The sequence below is a fragment of the Drosophila sechellia genome, chromosome 3L (genome assembly GCF_004382195.2).
Source record: "Drosophila sechellia strain sech25 chromosome 3L, ASM438219v1, whole genome shotgun sequence".
NCBI classification, from domain to species: domain Eukaryota; kingdom Metazoa; phylum Arthropoda; class Insecta; order Diptera; family Drosophilidae; genus Drosophila; species Drosophila sechellia.
Genome location: NC_045951.1, coordinates 14,656,600 through 14,677,720, shown reverse-complemented (window position 1 = coordinate 14,677,720; position 21,121 = coordinate 14,656,600). Strand labels below are relative to the sequence as shown.

Here is a 21,121-nt window from a genome sequence, read left to right as displayed (position 1 = left end):
AATTAAAAACAAAAACAATATAAAAACAAAATATATATTGATAACCCTAATACAACTATTAATTGAAATTTGTATTTTTAATTAAATACATTTTTAACACTGTCTATCAAATAAGCTGCTTGATGATTTTATTGAAAGTTCAAAATACCAATAATGTAATTTGATCTAGCTTAGGCTGAACTAATTCAGTTCCGTTTAAAAAGCTTTTACGCACTCTCTTCAACTTTCAATTAATCTCGAGTGATAATACGAATTGGAAAGACTGATTCGTTCCACAGGGACACCAACACAGTCTCATAGCACACACCCAAACCCTCACACACATACATATGCATGGCTGGATGGCAGAGGAGGGTTCGCCATTGTCCTTTCGCACAGATACAGTGAAGCAGCGCTTACCTGCCATTTGCGGCATTGTGAGTGATCGAACAAGGGCGGAGCGTAAATGGCAACAGTTGTTGCTAAATGGTGACTAAATGGCCGAACACACTCGCACAAACAACCCTCGAATTGGCCCTCAGGGGTGTGGAAGTGGCAACCCCCAGAACAGGGTCTCGAGGTATATAAGAAGCGGGTGAGGGCGCAGCAGCCAGACAGTCTCGCACAGTCAGCGATCGTGTTCAGTAGCTCATATCGAGATCAGTTGGAAAACGAAATACCCTAAGAACCCAAGATGTCGCGTTCCTTTTTGATGGATTCCCTACTCAGCGATAGGCCCAATTTGAGCCAGAAGAAGGAGAAACTGGGATCACCAGGAGGAAGTCCTACAGCCGCTGCTGCAGTGGCCGCAGCTGCCATGTTACCATCGATACCGATGCTTCCTTACCCGGCCAGCTATGTGGGCAGCTATCTCTTCTCCTTGGGCATCCAGCAGCAGCAGCAGCAACAGCAGCAGCAACAGCACGCAGCAGCTGCAGCAGCGGCCGCAGCAGCAGCAGCTGCCTTGCAGCAGCATCCACATGTCAGTTCGAGTCCCGGTTCCCTTTACCATCCATACGCCCAGCTGTTCGCCAGCAAGAGGAAGTCCAGTGGATTCAGCAACTACGAAGGATGTTATCCATCGCCACCGCTCTCGGCCAATACCAACTCCCAGCAATTGCCGCCATTACACAACCTCTACGGATCTCCAGTTGTGGGCGGACTACCCTTACCCGAACCTGGTAGCTTCTGCACATCACCGTCCGCTTCATCGTCCGCCTCTTTGGATTACACCAATAACTTTGATGAACCCCAAGGAAAGCGTTTCAAGCACGAGTCATCCTGCTCACCGAACAGCTCACCACTGAAGAACCACTCTTCGGGAGTTCCCGCCGAGATCACGCCGCTGATCAACGATTATGCCGATTCCAGCAAAAGGATCCGCACTGCCTTCACCAGCACCCAGTTGCTGGAGCTCGAGCGGGAATTCTCGCACAACGCCTACCTATCCCGCCTACGTCGCATCGAAATCGCCAATAGACTGCGCCTCTCCGAGAAGCAGGTGAAGATCTGGTTCCAGAATCGCCGAGTCAAGCAGAAGAAGGGCGGCTCCGAAAGCCCCACCTTCAATCTGTCCACCAACTCCAATGGAAGTCCCCAAGCATCTCCAGTGTCTCCTCAAGTCAAAGTCCACGAATTGAAGGTTGAGGCGTAGAATCAATATATCAATCAATTATAAGAATTATGTAATTGTACAGTAGATTTTAGTCTGTTTTCAGCCATAAGTATGTTAACGTAAATAAATTTTAATCAAAAAGAATACCAATGTTTTTGGGATACATAACTATTAACAGAAAGCAATTATTTATTTATGCAAAGTTGGTTCACATCTAGCAGCTAAATGTTCTGCCAAAGATAGCTTTACTAAAAATACTAAAAATTTTAAATTTACGAACCAATTAAATAAATATAATAAATATATAGCAGCCCTGGAATATCCTTAAAAATACCAAATGCTGGTGTGTACATTTCGTTCCAAATTTGTGCTGTCAATCAAGACGAACAAAATTTTCATTCCCAAAAATTTAGTCGTTGTCGAGACTTTGCTGTGATCATGTCGAATCTGTACACCGAATTGAAGAACGAGTGGAGCAAACATGCACCCAACCTGACCCACTGCTCCCGCCTGCTGGATGGCTTCAAACTGGAGCTGGTGCGGTCCAACTTTGGAACAATCCAAACTGCATCGAGTTCCAAGCAAAAGGATCAGCTAATCAAATCGCGCGAGATGCTGGAAATCGCTGTGGAACATAGCATCACCATCAAGGATTATGCTGCTTTCGAGAGATATATGGCCCAGTTGAATACCTACTACTATGATTACGATAAGTACTTGGAATCATCCATGCACAAGTGCAAGTTTATGGGCCTAAATCTGCTCTATATGTTGGCCACCAATCGCCTTGCCGACTTCCACATCGAACTGGAACGTTTGCCGACGGCTTTGCTGCTCCATAATAACTTCATCCAACCCGTTTTGGCTTTGGAGAACTACTACATGGAGGGCAGATACAACAAGATACTGCAAGCCAAGAAGTCTATGCCCTCTGAGATCTATTCGAATTTCATGGACATCCTGGTGAACACGGCGCGTGAGGAGATCGCATCCTGCATGGAGAAATCCTACCTGAAGATGGCGCCCAAACTAGCTGCCCAGCGTTTGGGACTTCGTCCTGGTTCTAAGGAGCTTTTCGAGCTGGCCACTAGACGTCAGTGGTGTCTGGACGAGGAGGGGAACTACGACTATGCTGGACTTCATACCAAACCCATGGAGAAGGTCCCTGCCAAGGACATCGCCACGCATAATCTCACCTATGCCCAAGAGCTGGAGAAAATAGTTTGAATTTTCTCTTGTCTCTAATCCCCTCAACCGGAAAATAATATCCAGAATTTATACATTCATCTAAAAATCAGTAAATAGCGAACCGGAAATTTGTCAGATTTAATTTTTCACACATCTCAATGGCTTCACTCGTTTATTTTTTGGCATAAAATGTGCAAAAATTGAGTTGCTCAGAGGGCCGCTAAGTCGACAGGCTTGACAAATTATGGGATTGGGAATGTTTTCTGCCGAAATCTCATTTGCAAATCTTTCATAGGATGATTGTTAGAGGTGCTTAGTGAGTGGCAGTCCAATATGATGGTTGTTAGGATAAGGATACGTGTTTCATAGGAAGGTAGTTAGGCCAAAAAATTTTTGTTCCTAATGGATTTTGGGGTTCCTTTTGGAAATAGATAAAGTATTTCTTAAATAATAACATACAAGTCTATAAAATCACATATTTTAATATGGCTGTTCTTTTTGATGGAATTACAGCATTTAATAATTTACAATTTTGTTTGTAATGTTATCTAAGTAACCATTTATTAATTAGTTTCGCCAGAACATTCAATATATCCCCAGGCGAAATGTGTGGTCTGCCACCTATAAAGAACCGCAAATGATGACACCGATTCATTTTTGCTGAATCATCAAAACTTATAATTAATCAAGGACATTCTTCGGCTCTGGAGTGGGTAGAGTTTTTATCCATTTCCCACGACACTTCAAATTGCACATACTGATGATGCCAACTTGGCCGATGCCTATCAGCCAAGATATGGCAGTGATTTGCCCAAAATCGAGATGGGTGACAAACCCAAAACGAATCATGCGCAACAAAACCAGACGGAGCCGACTCATTCAGCATTCATTGAACGGCGGACTGAGAATTCCTCAATGGGTCCTCTAACTTGGAACCGAAACGAGGACTAACTCATCCTTTTGTGCGATCCCAAGGGGTGCGGTGCTAATAAACGCAATTGCACCTACGCCCCTCTGGGCCTTCGGTCCGAAAATGGAAATCGGAATGCCAATGGGCAAAATAGCCCAGTCGGCGGTTTTAAACGGAATTTCGGTATTCCATTCTCCTTGCTATTCTGGAAAATGTTGCACTCCGATCTACCTGATCTCATCCCGATCGTTATCTACCGGAGTTCCTTGCTCAAGTGTGCGCCTCTCCCACTTGAGCTGAAGAGCTCGGCCCTTGAGTTTCAAGTGCTGGATCAGCAGGTAGGACTCCGTGACTCCATTCAGGATCTGCTATTTTTCCGCAAATTCATTCAAGGAGCGTTGCGAAGTCCGTTGTGCCAAAATGTGTTGCGTGGGCTCTTCGATCTTTATCGGTAGGTTGATTTAAAGTGATTTTTCCAAAATCACAGATAACATTCGCGACTATTCGAGTAAATGGTTTGGCTGCATTTTGGAGACATGGGAACTAAGTTAATTGGTTGAAATACTCAATTAGCGGCACTGTCAATAAGAAACAAAAGTATAAAAAGGCAGTATTAACAAAGAATGTAGAAATCTGTTCGGAAATTTAAAAATTACAATTTATTCTAATTTATTCTAGTACTTATATATATATATATATATTTGCACTTATTTTATTTCATTTAGCCAATATTGCCTTAACTTAAAACTTCATTAAACTATTCTTACGGTAGTGTTAATTTCTAAAAAGCCCCTAGAAATTAATTCAATGCTGTGACTGTTTCCCAAATTTGTTTCCGTAAACAAATTTGCATACACCTCTTCTCCGTAGGATCCACTTTAGGAAGTACCTTTAGCCAGATGTCTTGCCAACTCTTGAGTGTCCCGCTGATTCCAAGATTCCTCGCTGTTTCGATCTCCCGCGTGGCAGACACTTCATGAATGAATACATCCTGAAGTGCAGAACCTCTTCAGTTTAAAGTGGAATCTTTCTTTTTGAATTGGCCTCATGAATGAATGTGCTGCACTGCCTGTGCATCAAGGCTGGGAAATTCCCTCAGGTTCTTTGGGCCTGTTAAAAGATCATTAGGCCAACGCTTCTGGCTAGAACAAATGAAATTCCGTTGAAAATTGCCCGCCTACCTGAAAGTAGAAGAAGAAATTTGTCAGGTGTTCAACTCTGGATTCTTGTCTAGACGGTCTGTCGCCAGGGCATAGAAGTCCTAAAATTCCCTGTGGTGCAACGGTTGTGGTCTCAAGTGCTTAATTTAAATATTTTTCAATTTCTGCCCTAATGGAATTCTGAATCCAAATTCCAAACCAGGAAAATTCCCTTAAAGCTTTGAACGCTTTTCCTGCAAAGCTTTCAGCACTTTCCCCATAAAAAGTTTTCAGGCCATTAAGTTTGGATTATTACAAAACGTTCCCCAAAGCTTTGAAGCTTTAAAGCTTTATAGGGGAACTCCTTTCAAATCAATTTCAGGGTTAAACATTTGGGGGCCATTGGGTTTTCATGAGGAGGACAATAAAACAACTGCAGACTGAGGTAAATCTAAGCTCGCCATCCAAAATCCTTTAAGCTTATGCAAATAAAAGCGTGCACCCAAAATAAATAAATTAACCTATATGCTTACGTGTTTGTATGTAGTCTGGGTGATTTTCTTGTTTGGTGGTCAAGCCAAGGTAAACATGAGTCCAAACGAGTTTTCACTTTTCCACATAATTGCGTTTTTTATTTTCTTGTTTTTAATTATGAGTCTCAGCGAAAAGGCTTCCGGTATCCTTGTTTTGACCTAGATTAAGCACATATTAATGGCAAATTTACCCCTAGAATCCGAGTAAAAACTGTCGATGTTACCGGGTCACGCAATCGAGGATATTTCCCTTATACGCCGCGATATGTGGAACCAGCTAATTGACCCATTAAAGTGGCCCCCGAACATTGTTGCCCCTTTGAGTGCTTTTTAGGTCACAGGATGTGTGAAGCCGTAAAGTTGTCCGCACTTAAAGCAGTTATTTAAGCCCGTGAAGAAAATTAACCATTAAAAATAAATTGTTTAATTACAATACAATTATAAGTTCGATTCGAGGTAAACAAGCCCCAACTTTCTACCTCCCATTTTATTAAAGTTTTCTAATTGTTTCGGAACTAAGTGTGCACTAGTTCAGTAATTTCCAAAGAATGCTAGTTTCCAATAATTATGTCGCCATAAAGATTTCAATTTGCCAAGCATCCCACAGTTTCTATCAGCTACCGGGGGAGCTATCTTCATCTCCCCGTAATCGGTGGCCCTCGAAGGATATTTGGTGCCAGCACGTCATCGTCCTTGGCCACACTGTGCATTGTATTTAATGAACTTGTTGGTAATCGTACTGGGCTCATCATCAGCACGTTGACTCGACCGGGAATACGACCTGGGATCTGGGCGGTGGGATCTGGGTTCCAGGGGTCTGGAGCGGAACGATGGAGCAATTTCTGTGGCGCCCCACAGTCGTTGAGTGGCGCCTGTTTAAAATGAGTTTTGTCGCTTCGTTATGCAACTGACGACATACTAGGCATTGAAGAAAAATACACTTGGAAAAATATTTGTTTCAAAGAGCATTCAATATTTTAGAATATATTAGGAATATTTCGATTTTAGTGAATTTTTTCTTAATATCCTCATTGCCTGTCAAAGCTTTAAATGTTCTTTAAAAGTGTTTCGTGTTTTTTACAATATTTCATAATCTAAAATCTCTTAAAATACTATTCTTGGGTGAATCAAAAAAGGCAGATTTTTCTCAGTGATTAAGACACGAAAGCAAGACGTAAACATACGCTCAGGACTACTATCTGCTCAGGACGATGTAATTATGATTGTAGCATATGCCAGGAGGCGCCTACACACTGTGAGGACAATGTCCTTTTTCTCGTTCCCAAAAGCAGTCCGATGGCCAAGTGAAATTTACATATGGAGAGGAATCAAGCGAAATATATGTGGATGTGTTTATGTGCGTATAGATTACAAGTGAAACTGAATTTATTGCCAGCATACGCATTGAGTGGCACGTGTTCGGATTTCAATTATATAAAAAGCTTAAAACACACACACATTCTTATGTCAAATGGCTTACACGCCGAGATACCAACATTTATATACATACATATATGTATTTATCTGAGTCAAAAAACCAAGGTAGTATTAAAGCATTTAAAATTGTGATAGACACAACTCTCGACCCAACAAAATCAAAACAAAGAACAAAGTTCACACACCCGAAATGAAAATGGCCTAAAAGTGAATGAACTGCTGTCGGAAAATTGGTAAATGGCTTGTCTAAGCCTAGTGCACTAGAAACGAGGTGATAAAGTACAAAAACATGCCTTCCTCTGCTGGCTAATCTTTAAGATTAAAGCCAAAATAATGTATTTGCTGCGATGGAGAGGTGGCGATGGGGTATAAATGCGAAACCCTTGGAGAAAAACATCTGCCGAAGCACAACACTCAAAAAATACGACAAAAATAACGAAGACGGGAAAACAACAGCCAGCCATGTTTGTTATTAAAAGAGCCAAAAAAAAAAAAATGTGGGAAAAAGAAGAAAGCAGCCAGAGATGAAATGAAATCAAGTCGAGAACAGCAAACTGGCAGAGCACATAAATAAATATGCCAGCATATCTGCAGGGCAAAGGCGACGACTACGTTGACAATTTTCGCCAATGCCAATCCGGCACTATGCACCCACCATCCCCTACCCATTTTTCGCCCCCTGAACGACCCCATCCCATGAAAATGGGTTATAGCCGTTTGACACAGGTGGCCTGGCGGGCTTACGAAATGTAAGCAACTTGTTGCTGAAACAGAATCGCAAAATCCGGCCAGAAAAAAATCATGAGCAAACGAAACGAATGCCCCGGGAGAATGGGAAAATTGGGGAAAGTGTGGAAATGAGAGGAAAAACAGATAGGGGCCGATATGCAAAAAGCAAGCAACAAGCTAAGCCCTGTTGATGGTTTGGCCAAAAACTTTTTTTTATGCGCAAAGGGGGTCTGAATAATTTAAAAACGGTGAACTTATACTGCAGTCGGAGAAAAACAAAGTTCGATTAAATGGTCATTAATCTCTAGATAAGACAAAGAGTTTAACACAAGCAGAAGAACTTAAAAAATTCACATTAGGCCCATAGTCAATCCAATTTTTAATCGCTATATCAGTTTTTTCTTAATAATATTTTAAATCTGATATATTTATAATAACACGTTTTCAAATAGAATAGTTTATAGAACAATATAGTCCTAATTTTATATTTCCAAACACTTTCCGGAAATGTAAGCGATTATTTTAGAGATTTGTTTAATAAATAAATAAATAATTTTTTATTTCACAATCTCAATTCTTCTATCTTCTTATTTTGAATAGCTTTCCTTATAAGAGACTATTTAACTAAATGCGTTTAAACAAAACATCTGGCAGCAATAGGAGCGACTTAAAAATATCTTTAAAAGTTCGGCAATCGCTTTCATATTTGCGTCGCACCCCACTCTTCAAAACAAGCCTCTTTTCGCCACGCCCCTTTAGCCCAGTCTATGCGAATGTCCTGCGGTAAAGACAGGCCTACGAAGAGTCGTCTGTACACGTCTGAGTCCAGTGTCCTTTCCCTTTGTTCTTCCCGCCATGCTTCGCTTGAAGTAGTCTGCCTGAAAAGTTTCCTATTCACATAAAGTATCCACAGGCCCAGCGACTTACAAACATAAATATATGCACACATTTAGGTTATGGACAAACACTCAGCTAAGCCATTTGGGGTGTCCCTATACCATACCATCCTATGCGTTTGTCTGTTGCAAACACAATGCAAACCAGGGGCAGTTGGGGATGCACGAACTGATGAAAGAAATACCCTACTCCATTATTTGCTATAAAATAGGTGTTTATGGATAAGCAAAACAAAATTCAAAATATATGTGTTTATTTTGAAGGCATTGAATATTATATTTGAAATTTTACTTAAAAGCACAGAAATATATATATTATTTATAACAGACAAATATTGGAAATACTCAGGGAAGTGTGTGTACCAGTCGCCATGACTTTGGCAAACCGACTAGTCAGGACCTCGCCATTGGCTTTTTGCACTTAAATGACGAATATACCGCGAGGTAGGGTGTTGAAGACCTGGGAGGTGGTAGGAGCAGAACGATGCCATTGCCATGGGTAAACTTACTTTGCAGCTTGCTCAATGTCAGCCGTTGTTGGACTTGCTCTCTCCGTGGCTTCGTGTTTTTGTGTCTCTTTTTTTTTTCAGGGGCAAAGATGACAACAGGTAAATGAGGTGGCTGGGTGGAAAAGAGGGGACTTCTGGGTATATCGGGCAATGGCAGAGAGCAGAACAAAAAGTTGCTGGCGCACTTGTGTGCGTCAATTAAGGTCGCTTATGGGTAACTGGAGCCGCAGTTATGGGCGGTCATATACACATTCGCACTCACACCTATACACAGAGATATACATTTCTTATCTCTCTAAATTCACTTCTCCGAGCTTTCAAGGTGAAGTCGCATACACACGCACACCATTAAAAGCTGGAGAAAGCTTTTTCGAACTAATCACTTAGGTCCTGGAGTTTCCTTTGTGCCGTGTTTAATTGTCAGAATAATGATGGGGCTTTAATCCCAAGCCCAGTTAGGTTTTCTATCAAAAACTATACTCTACTTAATCGAATTAGTAACCCAAATTCTTCAAATCAGAATATATGAATAAAGAGGCGGAGAGAAAGAGAGCAACAGCTGATTGAGCAACGCACAAGGCAACAAGTTGCGAAAAAGCTTTCGAAGTTCGCATTGAAAGAATTCAATGCCAAAGGAGCAGGAGCTTTACACGATTGATACTTTCTCTCTCATTTATTGTGTCTGTGTGCGTACTTTGTTGTTGCTAAAGCACTGAAAGAAAATCTGCATGATTTCTTTTAAAACATTCTCAGATAACAGAAAATATTTTCTTAAAAAGTGTTTTATTATTTTGAGATAAATGCTTTTTAAGAAAGAATTATGCTTTCATCCAATTAAACATAATTAATTAGGTATTTTTGACTTTTTTACCTATTTTTTACTTTCTCCAAAATATTCCCATTTTTTCGAATGTTTTATCATCATTTTCGGGGCACTGGAGCATTCACTGTTGCTGCTGCTTCTGCTCCTGTCGGCAGTTGGCAAGGCCGAAGACGAAGTGCTTTCGAATGAAGTTCCCTTTTTTTGCAACTTGTTGGCCCTGCGTGAAAATGGAAAATCAGTAGCACGCGTACAGCTCCCAAGTGAAGAACAGTTCGCTCATCGGATTTTCGCCACGGAACGGTTCGAGATAGGAAAGCCAGAGGCAGTAACTGAAATCGCTGAACACCAATTAATGGACGGACGCCAAGAGGCAACTTTCAATTGAGTTTCGTGTCGCAGTCGTTGTTGCTGCCACATATTGCTTTTGATATATTTTGCGGCGGTGTTTGTTTCTGTGTGACTCTGCAATATGGCCAAGTGTTTTGTGCTGGAAAATGTTAACCAAGCTTAGGCCAAGCGCTCTCTAATCCCTTCTGTTGTGATTGTGGCTTAAAAAGAAAAATATAAAAAGAGAAATATCAAGTAGGTAAAGGACCTTTGGAACTGTTTCTTCGCCGATTTCGCTCTCACTTGCCCCCCACTTTCACTGAACTTTCACGCACCGCAAACTTATCCCGTCTCATCTATTATTTACTAGTTCATTTTCATAGCAAATCAAATGTGTCAGCAGCTGGGCATCGCTTTATCCTGGATATAGATTTATAAATATATATAGACATATACTTGAAGTGCATCTTGTTCGCTTTGGGCTAATTGGAAAGTTAATTGAACACGCCGTGATGGAAAGTTAATTGTGCATTAATTAGTTTTTGTTTTCTGTGGGGCAGAAACCATAACCATTACTATGGATTGAGGTGGGGCTCGTATCTGATGGCCAAATTGCAATTAGAATATCTGTGGAATTTCGATTAAATTCCCCACGTCAAGGCAGAGAAAAAACCAAACTGGAAAATTGTGTCCCAAAGAAGAGAGTGGATGAAAAGCTGTGCATATAGAAAAATAAAGTGATTGTTGAAAATAGGATTATTTTATTTATTTATATAAGCCAATCTTGAGATTGTTATCGAAATAAATGGGACTAAAAGTGTTATTTTTGCTAGGAATGATAATGCTTTGAAATTTCACAATCTGATTTTAAATCAGCTTGGTGATTTTAATTTAAAATATAAAAATGAAAATATTCAGGAAAAGTTGGGGAATTAAATTCAATAAGTATTTCTTTCTTTATGCTTCAAACAAGTTAAATGTTTTTTAATAATTAGTTACCACAAATATTTTAAGACCGAATCAAAGAAATAAAGTTTGTCTTTAGAAATATTGTGTTTGGGCAAACAATCATTCTTTCTTAAACGAAAAAGCTGTTGGAAAATTATTAACCTACCAGTAAAAATTATTTATTCTAAGCAAAAACATATACATTTATATTTTATTTAGTGAGTATTAGCTATATTTTTTCTGTGTATCTCGTTGTCCTTCTCTGTTTTGCTTTTCTTTGAGGGATTGCCGCAAAAATTTCGTATGCGCCCCGTCTTCGCTGGATTCTAGGCGCGGTCCCAAAAAACTCAGTTCTTATCCCAGTCCCCGATTGAAATGCAGCTCGCTGAGTGATGAGTCCTTCAAGGGAGTCCTTAGCCCCATTCCCATCCTTCTTTCCATCTCGTGCTTAGGCCTAGACAAGAGCAAAAAGCAAAGTTAATATAATTATTTATAGATAACGAATCAGGCGAGTGCACAAATTCGTTGGGGGCTGTGTCTCCTTTTTTGCGAGGGAGCGTTAATGGAGCATCTGCCTGGTTTTGTGGCAGGGGAATTTCCCTATTAACCAGAGATGACGGCTGGCCCGTACACTCAGAAATTTAATATCGATATGGAAATTTTTGCCAAAAAATATAAACATTTAGAGGTTATAAAGAAGATATGAAAGGGTATGGAAGTTAGTATTCTTTTAAAAATTAATAAGAAGAAGATGATCAAATATTTTTTAACAACTTTTAAGTTTAAATCTAATTTCCTGCGCTCATCTGCAAGTTTTGAGTTTTCTGTAAGATTTTTTGTTATTTTGATCTGATTTTTTTTTTGTGTGAATGAGGAGTTAAATCCGAGCATGTTTAGGCACTCATTTCTGCTCCCATGACCCTATTAAATGTTATTGTTGCTCCTGCTGTTGCTCACGTGCTTCAGCAGCGTCCCAATCCCCCCTTAATCATCCAATAAAAACGCACACGAAAGGCTTCTGGGAGTCCTTCTAAATATATACACCCGTGCATATATGGTTGCCTGGGAGGAAGTCCATAAATTATATCAATGAGGCAGCGTATAATAGAAAAATATGTCAGCATTTTGTGGATAACAATAAATGGCAGCCCGCGCGAAGGAGATAGGTAGTGCGTGCGAGTGAGATGCAGAATGACACGCGTTGGCACACACACACAAACACACGGACGCATACACACGTACAACATGTTGCATGTGCCACACAATTTGTCACAATTAGAAGGATGAAAATGGCTGCAACAAGCACGGGCCAAAAAAACATATAAGAAGAATACGGCCAAACAAAAATCGGGTAAAGGGCAGTGGAAGGGGGATTGGTAATGGGATGGGGATATTGAAGTGGATGCTTCAGCTGCATTCGGTTTTCCTTTTTTGCGTTGTTTTTCCGAGTTTTCCTTTTGCTTTCTATCTTTCCAGCTGACTGCTCGCTTCCAAGTCGTAAATCTTAATTTGGCATGCGAGTTGCACTCTGGCTGCATCTAAGCCAAATATCCTTCAGCCTTGGCAATTACCCACATACAGATACAAAATAACTACGCACACATAGACAGCGACACCCACGCGCCTTCATACAGAAGGGAGTTCTCATGCATACAAATGGCATATGTACATATGTATGAGTTGATTGCGTTATCCCCGCCACCCCCCAGGATATTCATCCCATTCCATTCGTCTCCATTTCCCTCTTGGTTAGCCAATGCATTTCCGTCCAAAAGCTCAACAAGCTGGAACTGGTCATAACTACACTGAGAACAAAACTTCGACCCAATATGGTAATTAGGGAAAACTATAGAATCGAATAAGAAATGCATAAATAATTCAGTTATTTTTAATTGAAATGATTGATTTAAATATTTATGATATGAGCATACACCGAACAAATTTCATTCCATACTGAAATATATCACGTAAATATTAGTTAACAAGATTAAAGAACAAGGTTGAAGTTCTAAAAGAATAATTAATAAATTGATTTTGTATACTTTTTAGTTAGGTGGAGAATATGATTTATTTAAATGATTGCACGTCCACACTTGCAATGTATGCGCACTTAAATTAGTTTACTTGATTTCCGTTGCACATTTGATTGGACTGTATTGATTTGATTGCCTTCAGCTGTGATAAATGAATGGCTGGAAAATATATAAAATGAATATGAACATTATTGTTGGAAGTCACCATGTATGTAAAGCAGCAAACATGAAAAAATAGCGGAAAAACTTTAAAAGTGATACCTAGCTTTTGTGTAATAATCCGCTTATTCATGGCTTACAGTGATGCAAAAAAAATTCGTTCAGCATTCAATGAATGTGGAAAAGGTCGTAATGCAATTTACTTGTTTAAAGCTATCAGTTTCACTTCGTTTTCACATTCATCGCTTTTTATTGACAGGTTATATTAGTGAGCTAAAACAATAATAACCATAATATATAATATAATTGTATATAATTACAATAATATATAATTAATAAATAGAAACAGTAGGCTTACACAAATTTAAATCGAAACTCGCAAGATGATAATAAATAAAAGTTATAAAAGTTATCCTAAGGTTAGATATCAAGTATCTTTTAGTTTGACCACCTATAAATTTCCTTTTGACTTTAAGGTAATTAACTTTGGTGCACATACTTTCTCAACTGAGTGTGCCAATTTGCATGTGTTGTTTACCAGGCCTTAAGTAATCCAGAAAAAAGGGCAACGCGCAGCCAAGGCAAAAGTTGAAGTGGGCGGATGGGTAAAAAACTGGCACAGATACAGTCTGCAGTTAATTAAAAGCGCAATAAATAAACAATAAACAATGGCCATGACGAGCTGGCGGATGTGTGTGTGTGTGTGGGGATATGTGGGTGCGTACATGTTACAGCATCAGCTGGGAGTTCTGGCCAGGCTTAATGAACTTATGGTCGGTGCAATATGCAAATGCAATTAATATGCATGATGGCGCGGAGTGAAAGCCGCACTCCAGCCACCGCCGCCCACTGAAATGGAAATGGAATCACGTAGAGCAGGGATTTCAGTTGGCCAAAATCAATAGTGGTTGGCAGTGTAAGAATGGACCAAATCTGCAATCGCAGTATGTCCCTCAAAGAAAAACTTTTCATGGCAATCGGAAGCTCAAAGGTTTTTTTTTTAATTTCCAACAAACAACTTTTCCATAAAATCTAAATATTTCCATTTTTCCTTGGAGAAATTAAATAAATGGAGAGCCACCAGCAGCGAGAAAACGGCATCAAATTAAAGAATAACACAAAAGTTCGAATGCAATAGAAACGCGAGGCATTTTTGTTTTTAAATTGCCACAAAACGGATTTCCATAAAACGGTCCTGTATTTTGTATTCCAAGTAATATTTTGCAATAGATTTTCGCAGGCAATTTGCGGAGGCAATAGCGATATTGAAACCTTATTCCAGTCTTTGGGCCATGGCCGTCGGGCGAAATCCATATAACCGAACACACACACATCAAACACTCAGGCTTATGCAAGCAGAAAGTTTTGAAAATATTTTTTTTTATAGCCAAGTTGACAACGATAAAAATTCGAGGAAAACGCAATGGGCGGCAGAGCGGAGGTGGAGAATACCCAGCGACAGAGAGATGAAAGCCAAAAATGATGTCCTGATAACGATGCTGGGCTTACACGTACACTTACTCACACAACCCAACTCATCGATTTGTCAGGACCTCTTTTGCGAAGGGGAAAATGAGTGGAGAGGTGGAGAAGGTCATCGGATGGTGGGGCCAAAAATTGGACCCCTCTTGCCCTGGCACATGGCAATCAAATTTCAGACAATAATTAATTTGTCCATCACAAACTAACGATTGAAATGTCCATCAGGTGCGGCGAAATATCAAAAACTAATTGCGGAACTTTGTATTTCGATGGCGTTCGGTGACACCACCAATTAAATAAATATTTAAATAAAAATAAATATATGACGCACGATTGTTCTTTAATTATTCAATTCAATTCGTACAAACTATCAAAAGCCTATTGAAATCTTTTATATTAAAATTGTGGCTAAGCATGATAAAATATTGAAAAAGTTTTTTGCTTAAATTCTCAAAACTGGAACTTTTAGACAAGTATTTTGCATTTGAATGTAAAATATTTATGTACAAGCAACAAATAACCATTATTTTTTTCACCATTTAAAAAGGCTAACTAATTTGCACCGAAAGTCACTGTCGTGCCAAAAATCAATTGTCCAACAAAATTTAAGTTGGCTTAGCCAAATGAAATTATCACGAACGAAAGCGAAAAAAATGGAATGCAAAATGTAGATGGTCTTTGTTTATATTTAAAACTTTGAAACAGAAAATGTTGCGCCTAATTGAAACTCTTTTGGGCAAAGTAAACAAATAAACAGCTGAAGCGAGACACCGAGGCCATTGACGTCACAGCATTTAAGGGGCTTGGAAAAGTTTTCGTGCCACGGGGAATACGAATATGCGAGCAGTGAGTCCTTAGGAGGTCCTTAGAGAAGGAGGTTGGATTCAAGACGCTGAATGTCCTTGATTTGCGCCACACTCCACTGTGCCAGTCGGGCAAATCTTTTCTTAGTCCCTAACAAGATTGATGGCAAATAACTAGCTGCGTTTGCCATCGCCATCAGCATCCATCTCATTGAATGAATGGCAAATCGGATCATGTCAATGCATCGCAGTGCAATTTCTGCAGCCAGGCCCCCAAACAATAGTCCTTTGATTTGCGAAGGGTTAAATGGGCAAATTGTCGAAAGGCGGCTGATTCGCTTTGATCCCATCCTTTCGCACAGCGATTTGCAAAATACATTTGCCAAACACACATTTCCACATTTCACTTCTACCGGCTTGCATTGTAGTTGTTTATGGCAATATTGAATCTGATTTTGTTTTTTATTCAAACCGCAGAGAAAATTGCCATTGTCGATATACTTAAGGTAGCACATGGGGAGTTGTCAATGTAGGATGTTTGCTAACGGATTTTGACAACTAACTGAACTGAAGAAAATTGGCAGCACTTATATGGTAAGAAGGGGAGTGCTGTTTCCAATTATCCTAATTGGCTATAAAGTCTTTAAAATATAAGATGCGTATGATAAGTAAGCCATTATTATTGAGTACCATTCTCTTACCTCTTATACGCAATAAAGCTACTTTTATAAGACAGCTCTGGGGATAAGGAACAATCAGAAATGCTGGAGTGGAGTTCCTCCCACCAACTTGAACAACTTAGGCTTCACTGAAATACGCAAAACATACATTTTCTAGCTCTGAAAGCTAACAATACCTTTTATACGGACATATAGACATACGGACAAACCAACAAACGGACAGAAGAGCTGCGATAGCTAAATCTTTTTATATTTTAAACTTCAATAACATAAATTGTTATTTTCATGGTTTGTTATTAAAGAGACAGGTTACATTCATATTTTTGCACCGGAAACGCATTAGGTGCCTCTCTCTTTTAGGGATTTATAATCCATTTCTGAATGAAATAAGCGATCTTAAATCGTTTTATTGAAAATATCCACCAAACACGGCTCCGCCGAAACAAGTAATGCCATCACAAAAAAGCCTTTGCTGAGAATAGGGCAAATAGTATTAAACACATTCCGGCAAAACCATTTGTTAACCACTGCGTGTGGCCGCAGGGCTATTTACCAGAGATTCGTAGTAGAATGATTGTGGAAAGGATATAAGCAGCGGGAAAAGCTGCCACAGCGAAATGCAATCGATGTACTGCAGCCGCACAATTTCCATTGTATTGGTGATTAATTTCTTGCCTCCGGGTGGCTGCGCATCGAGTCGATGAGTATCCTGGGTATCCCCACAAGGACTGCGGCAGGACTCGTTCGCATCTCGCCTTTGTAAACAAGTTGACAGACAGGCATCCGCACTTGGGCATCGGGAAGCGGGAATCGTGCATTGGGTATTCCCTTACTCGTGGAGCAATAAGAGCCGTATTGACGTTTGATGAGCGGATTATCATCGGCAGTTTCCCCTACCAGGACACAAGTGTGTTCGATCGGGGTTTTCCTCGCCGCACAATAACTGCGCCATTTCCCACCGCCTTTTTCTATAACAATATGTGCGCCAAACTGTTGAAAATCCTTGACGATTGTTCTCCAATGCTGGCAGCACTTGTTGCAAACCCCTTGCCAACTGCTAAACTATTTTATTCCACGCTTAGCTTTTATGGGTTTCGGTATCGTTTTATGTTTCGGCTGGCCATGCATAACTTTAACTTTTTAATGGTGAAATGCGAGAGCGGCGAAAAAGTTTTTCTTTTTCTCACAACCTCTTTTTTTTAGTTTAAAGTCTATAGCTTAAATTTGAGAAGTTCTTTGGGATAAAATTTTAATTTATATATATATATTTAATAATGTGGACAGCAGTTCAGGCCAGTATTTTATATGCACTCGAAAGTTTAAATGTTTTGCAGTTTATATGTTTGTGAAACACACCAAAAGTTACCTTCTTAGGACAAATTATATCAGCTTTATATATATATTTAATAATGTGCACAGTAGTTTCCAAAGGTTTTGCAAAGTTTATATACACGAAAGTTAAAATTGAAAAGTTAAAGTGGAAAAAGAGTGGTATCCTCTTAAACAATGAACTTATTTTTATAATGAGCACAAAGAGGGCAACAAATATCTTCTATATTTTTGATAACTAAATGTGTAGCGCAATTTTGTTACAATGAACCAGCAGCATCCCAATGGCCAATAGCTGCAATTTTTGCCATATTGTCCTTTCAGAGTTTCTAAAAACTGCTCCACTGAACCGGATCCAAATAAAAGCCCGTATTAATATCGTGCCGTCCGCTCTTTCACTTTCGCAATAAACTCTAGTTTTATACCAATGGAGGGAGTGGGGATGGGAGTGGGAGTGGGGGCGTGGCAGTAAAGTGCATCAAGGACGGGGAACAAAGTTGGCATGTTAGTTCCTTTCACAAAATAACCCCCATAAATGTCAGGCAATAACAGGCAGCACAAATTGTGTGGCAGGATCATAAAGTGCCACGCACGGAAGAAGTAAAACCAAGCAGCCCAATTTCCTTTCCAGCCACAAAAAGTGCAAGATGAATTACCGTTAGTGTATATAGTGTATATGAGTCCTGGCTGAAAGTCCTTCGACTGTCGTCATCTCTTTTCCATTGCATATCTCGTTCTCCCTCCTTTTGTGTGTGTGTAGGTGAGCGTATAATGAGCTGCTGTTTTACATTTTAATTTCCGGCTACGTTCAAATGTCCGTCCGTCCGTTCGTCCGGCTGGAAGCAGAGATTTGCGGATTTGCTAACTGTGCCATCTCGCTTTCCATTTTTCCACTGTTGTTGGCCGCAATTATTTAAATGAGATTACAAAAGACTTATGCAGCGGAAATCTTATTGTGTGTGTATTGTGTGTTTGCCGTTCATTTGTCTGCCGCCTCTTGTCTGTTCCTGAATCCGGGAATCCTTGTTCCTGATTCCGGACTCGGAATTCCCAGTTTCCAACTCCTCCTTTTGGGCCCGGCTCAGATTACGGCTTAGACGACGTGTGTCAAAAGTTATCCCGGCCAATTGTTTGGCTTTTGTCCAAACTACAATAAAGTCGACGTGCATACCTAATTTGATTGTTAATTGCCCTTTTTTTGGCCAAAAGATTAGCCTGGCGTTGGGCCCGGAGTCTGAGCCCCTAATGAGTTTGTCAGTAGTTTCCACTAACGGACACATGTCAGTTAGCAAAGTTTGCCCTAATGACCTGGCACAGTTGGCAAACTTTAAATTAAATAAATTAGCATTTAAATGAAGTGATGGCTCGTTTGGGGGCTCTGTATGAAAAACTTATTGAGTTTGCCGGGAAGAGTAATGATCTATTAGTTCCTCGAATTTTATAGCTTTAATATTTACATAGATATCTTAATGCTAATATCAAATGTATATAAAATTCATATATAATACATAGTATTGATTACTTTCTGGCTTACATTTAATTTCGTAGTAACCTTTTTCGGGTTTAACATTCTGTTTATAGTAATATTTTTTTATGGTTCAGATACAATTCTCCATTTTATACTACGTATTTTGCCACAAAACTCTTTGGCTGAAAAGCGCTTAGCTTAAAACATCTTTCTCCGCGGATTCTAAAATTGAGTTCCCCTTAGTTTACTTTACCTTTATGAGAGCACTTCGCCTGCTGTCTCTTCACTCACTTTGGAATTCAAATGAGCCCCAGTAAATCTCCACTCAGGAATGCGAAAACCATTTCCATTTTCTGGGGCCAAAGGATTTGCCATCTCGCCACCGCCTTTCGGTGACCAACCGTCACCATTGCCACTTTTGTGCCGTTTTTGCGCACAAATAAGCAGCTGAAGCCTCTTGCACCTGGACTGGCCACGCAAAATAGCTTTCAGCGCTCAGCAATTCGAAGACTGCAGGACCACACCTAAGTATCCTGTCCAGCCATCCAAAGCAGCCAACACCGCAGGATATTTGTGCATACAATAAAAAAACCAGCAGCTGGAGCACGAGCAGTGCCGGCTTAAAGAGAAACTGAAACAACAACGGCGTTGACATTTTCCCCACTTTCTCACTTTCCCACTTCCCAACTTACCCACCACCCCCCCACATTTTCCATTTTCCTGTGTGGGTGTGGGTGGGTGGGTTCTCCTGGGTTTGGCTTAACCTTGGTTTAAAAGGGGGGACACTGGTCAAGCTCAAGGACGTCGCGGGGGAGTGGGAGTGACAGGACATTGGTGTTGTAGCTGACATGTCTGTGGCAGGGAGAGCAATCTAGAAAAATTACTGCAATATGGAATAACAGTAACTATTGTGCTAATAGGATTAAAATGTATGCATCGCAGCCACAGGCCGACTGCTGCTGACAGCCAAAGAGGTGAGGAGGGGCTTCACAAAATCGGCGGGGGAATGGGGGAGAAAAGGGGAGACACCCATACAGGTGTCAACAGATGCTGAGTGTTTTGTCACCGGACAAACTCACGTATCTTTTGTTTTGCGATTGTGGCACAGACATTCATACCCGCAAAAGGATTCAACTGCAGATATGTAAAGTGTAATGGATTTTCGCGGAGTGCGGTAACAAGTTTAATAGAATACTTGAAAGTCGCATTTATCTTTGTGTCACGCGATTTGATTCTAACTAAAGGTTAGTTTCGCAGAGAATATTTGAAACGTTGTTTAAAAAGCTTTAAGCTGGAAATAACATTCTTGTTAGCCTTCTCAATAATTTCAATATTAACTTCTTTCTATTCAAATAGTGTACAAATATTATTTGCTTCAGAGTATCTATTGCTGAAACTAAATTATGTTAAATTAAAGACTACCCAGCACTTTCCATCATAAACCATTTTTTGATAAGTAGTAGTTAAATTTTGGAATCAGTGTTGGTATATTCTATTCAACGCAGCCATTGTCTATAGGAAACTTTCAATGGAAATGTATACTAAACGAGGATAGAGTGACCTTAGTTGTAATTGCAGTTTTTACGAATTCATCCTATTTCTCGGGGCGACAGGGTCCATCTTTGCAAGGATCCCGACAGCGTTTGCTCTTCTCCTTCTTGTTTTCCCTCCTAAATGGTTCGGACTCTAAACACAAACCATTCACTTTAAAAAATGTAACCACTTTAAAAAGTGGGCAATCTCACTCTTGAAGCAGCCGCCAAAGAACTGATTCTTATTACAGGTTTTCTTGCCCTTTTCGGTGCCTTGACTTTGGTCCTTCTTTTTGGCCATTCCTCTGCAGAAGTATATTGATTGATGCAGCAACTTGTTTCTGGGCAGAAATTTTAGCAGAACTCCACTCATTTTGAAGGAAGAAATTAACTGAGTAAATGAAATAATTTTGAACTGCTGGGAACGAAAAATGATGTCGAATGAGAAGTGACGGAATTTAAAAAAAAAAAAATGAGTCAAACTATCGGAGCCTGCTAATCGAAAGTTTTCCATCAAAGTTTTCACATGCCCAGAGAACAGAACACTATAAAACTAAAACACTCCTTGCTGCCAAGGGGCAACAAGTTTGTAATGACTTTGA

At 40.0% G+C, this 21,121-nt stretch overlaps 4 protein-coding genes across 5 annotated transcripts in view; 3 read left to right on the top strand and 1 right to left on the bottom strand.

The window, feature by feature from the left end:
• The window catches only part of LOC6605723 (synaptotagmin-5), a 49,057-nt gene that overhangs the window by 19,324 nt on the left and 8,612 nt on the right, over positions 1-21,121 (top strand). Inside the window, exon 1 of one of the 2 annotated variants that reach the window (XM_002030503.2) lies at positions 10,022-10,340. The exons of the other annotated variant lie outside the window; for it this stretch is intronic. The gene's annotated coding sequence lies outside the window, so the exon portion shown is untranslated. Of the gene's footprint in view, positions 1-10,021; positions 10,341-21,121 lie in introns of those variants that run through there. 2 annotated transcript variants of the gene reach the window in all.
• LOC6605726 (homeobox protein Hox-B4) lies at positions 74-1,801 on the top strand. Its single transcript, XM_032717915.1, has one exon. It carries the CDS (start codon positions 674-676, stop codon positions 1,631-1,633), a length of 960 nt encoding a protein of 319 aa, XP_032573806.1. The 5' UTR covers positions 74-673; the 3' UTR covers positions 1,634-1,801.
• LOC6605725 (26S proteasome non-ATPase regulatory subunit 8) lies at positions 1,899-2,896 on the top strand. The gene has a single exon (XM_002030505.2). It carries the CDS (start codon positions 2,033-2,035, stop codon positions 2,819-2,821), a length of 789 nt encoding a protein of 262 aa, XP_002030541.1. The 5' UTR covers positions 1,899-2,032; the 3' UTR covers positions 2,822-2,896.
• On the bottom strand, positions 20,451-21,049 carry LOC6605724. The gene is made up of 2 exons (XM_002030504.2): positions 20,733-21,049; positions 20,451-20,673 (listed from the first exon to the last, which is right to left on the bottom strand). The coding sequence occupies exons 1-2, from the start codon at positions 21,031-21,033 to the stop codon at positions 20,582-20,584; spliced, it is 393 nt and encodes a 130-aa protein (XP_002030540.2). The 5' UTR covers positions 21,034-21,049; the 3' UTR covers positions 20,451-20,581.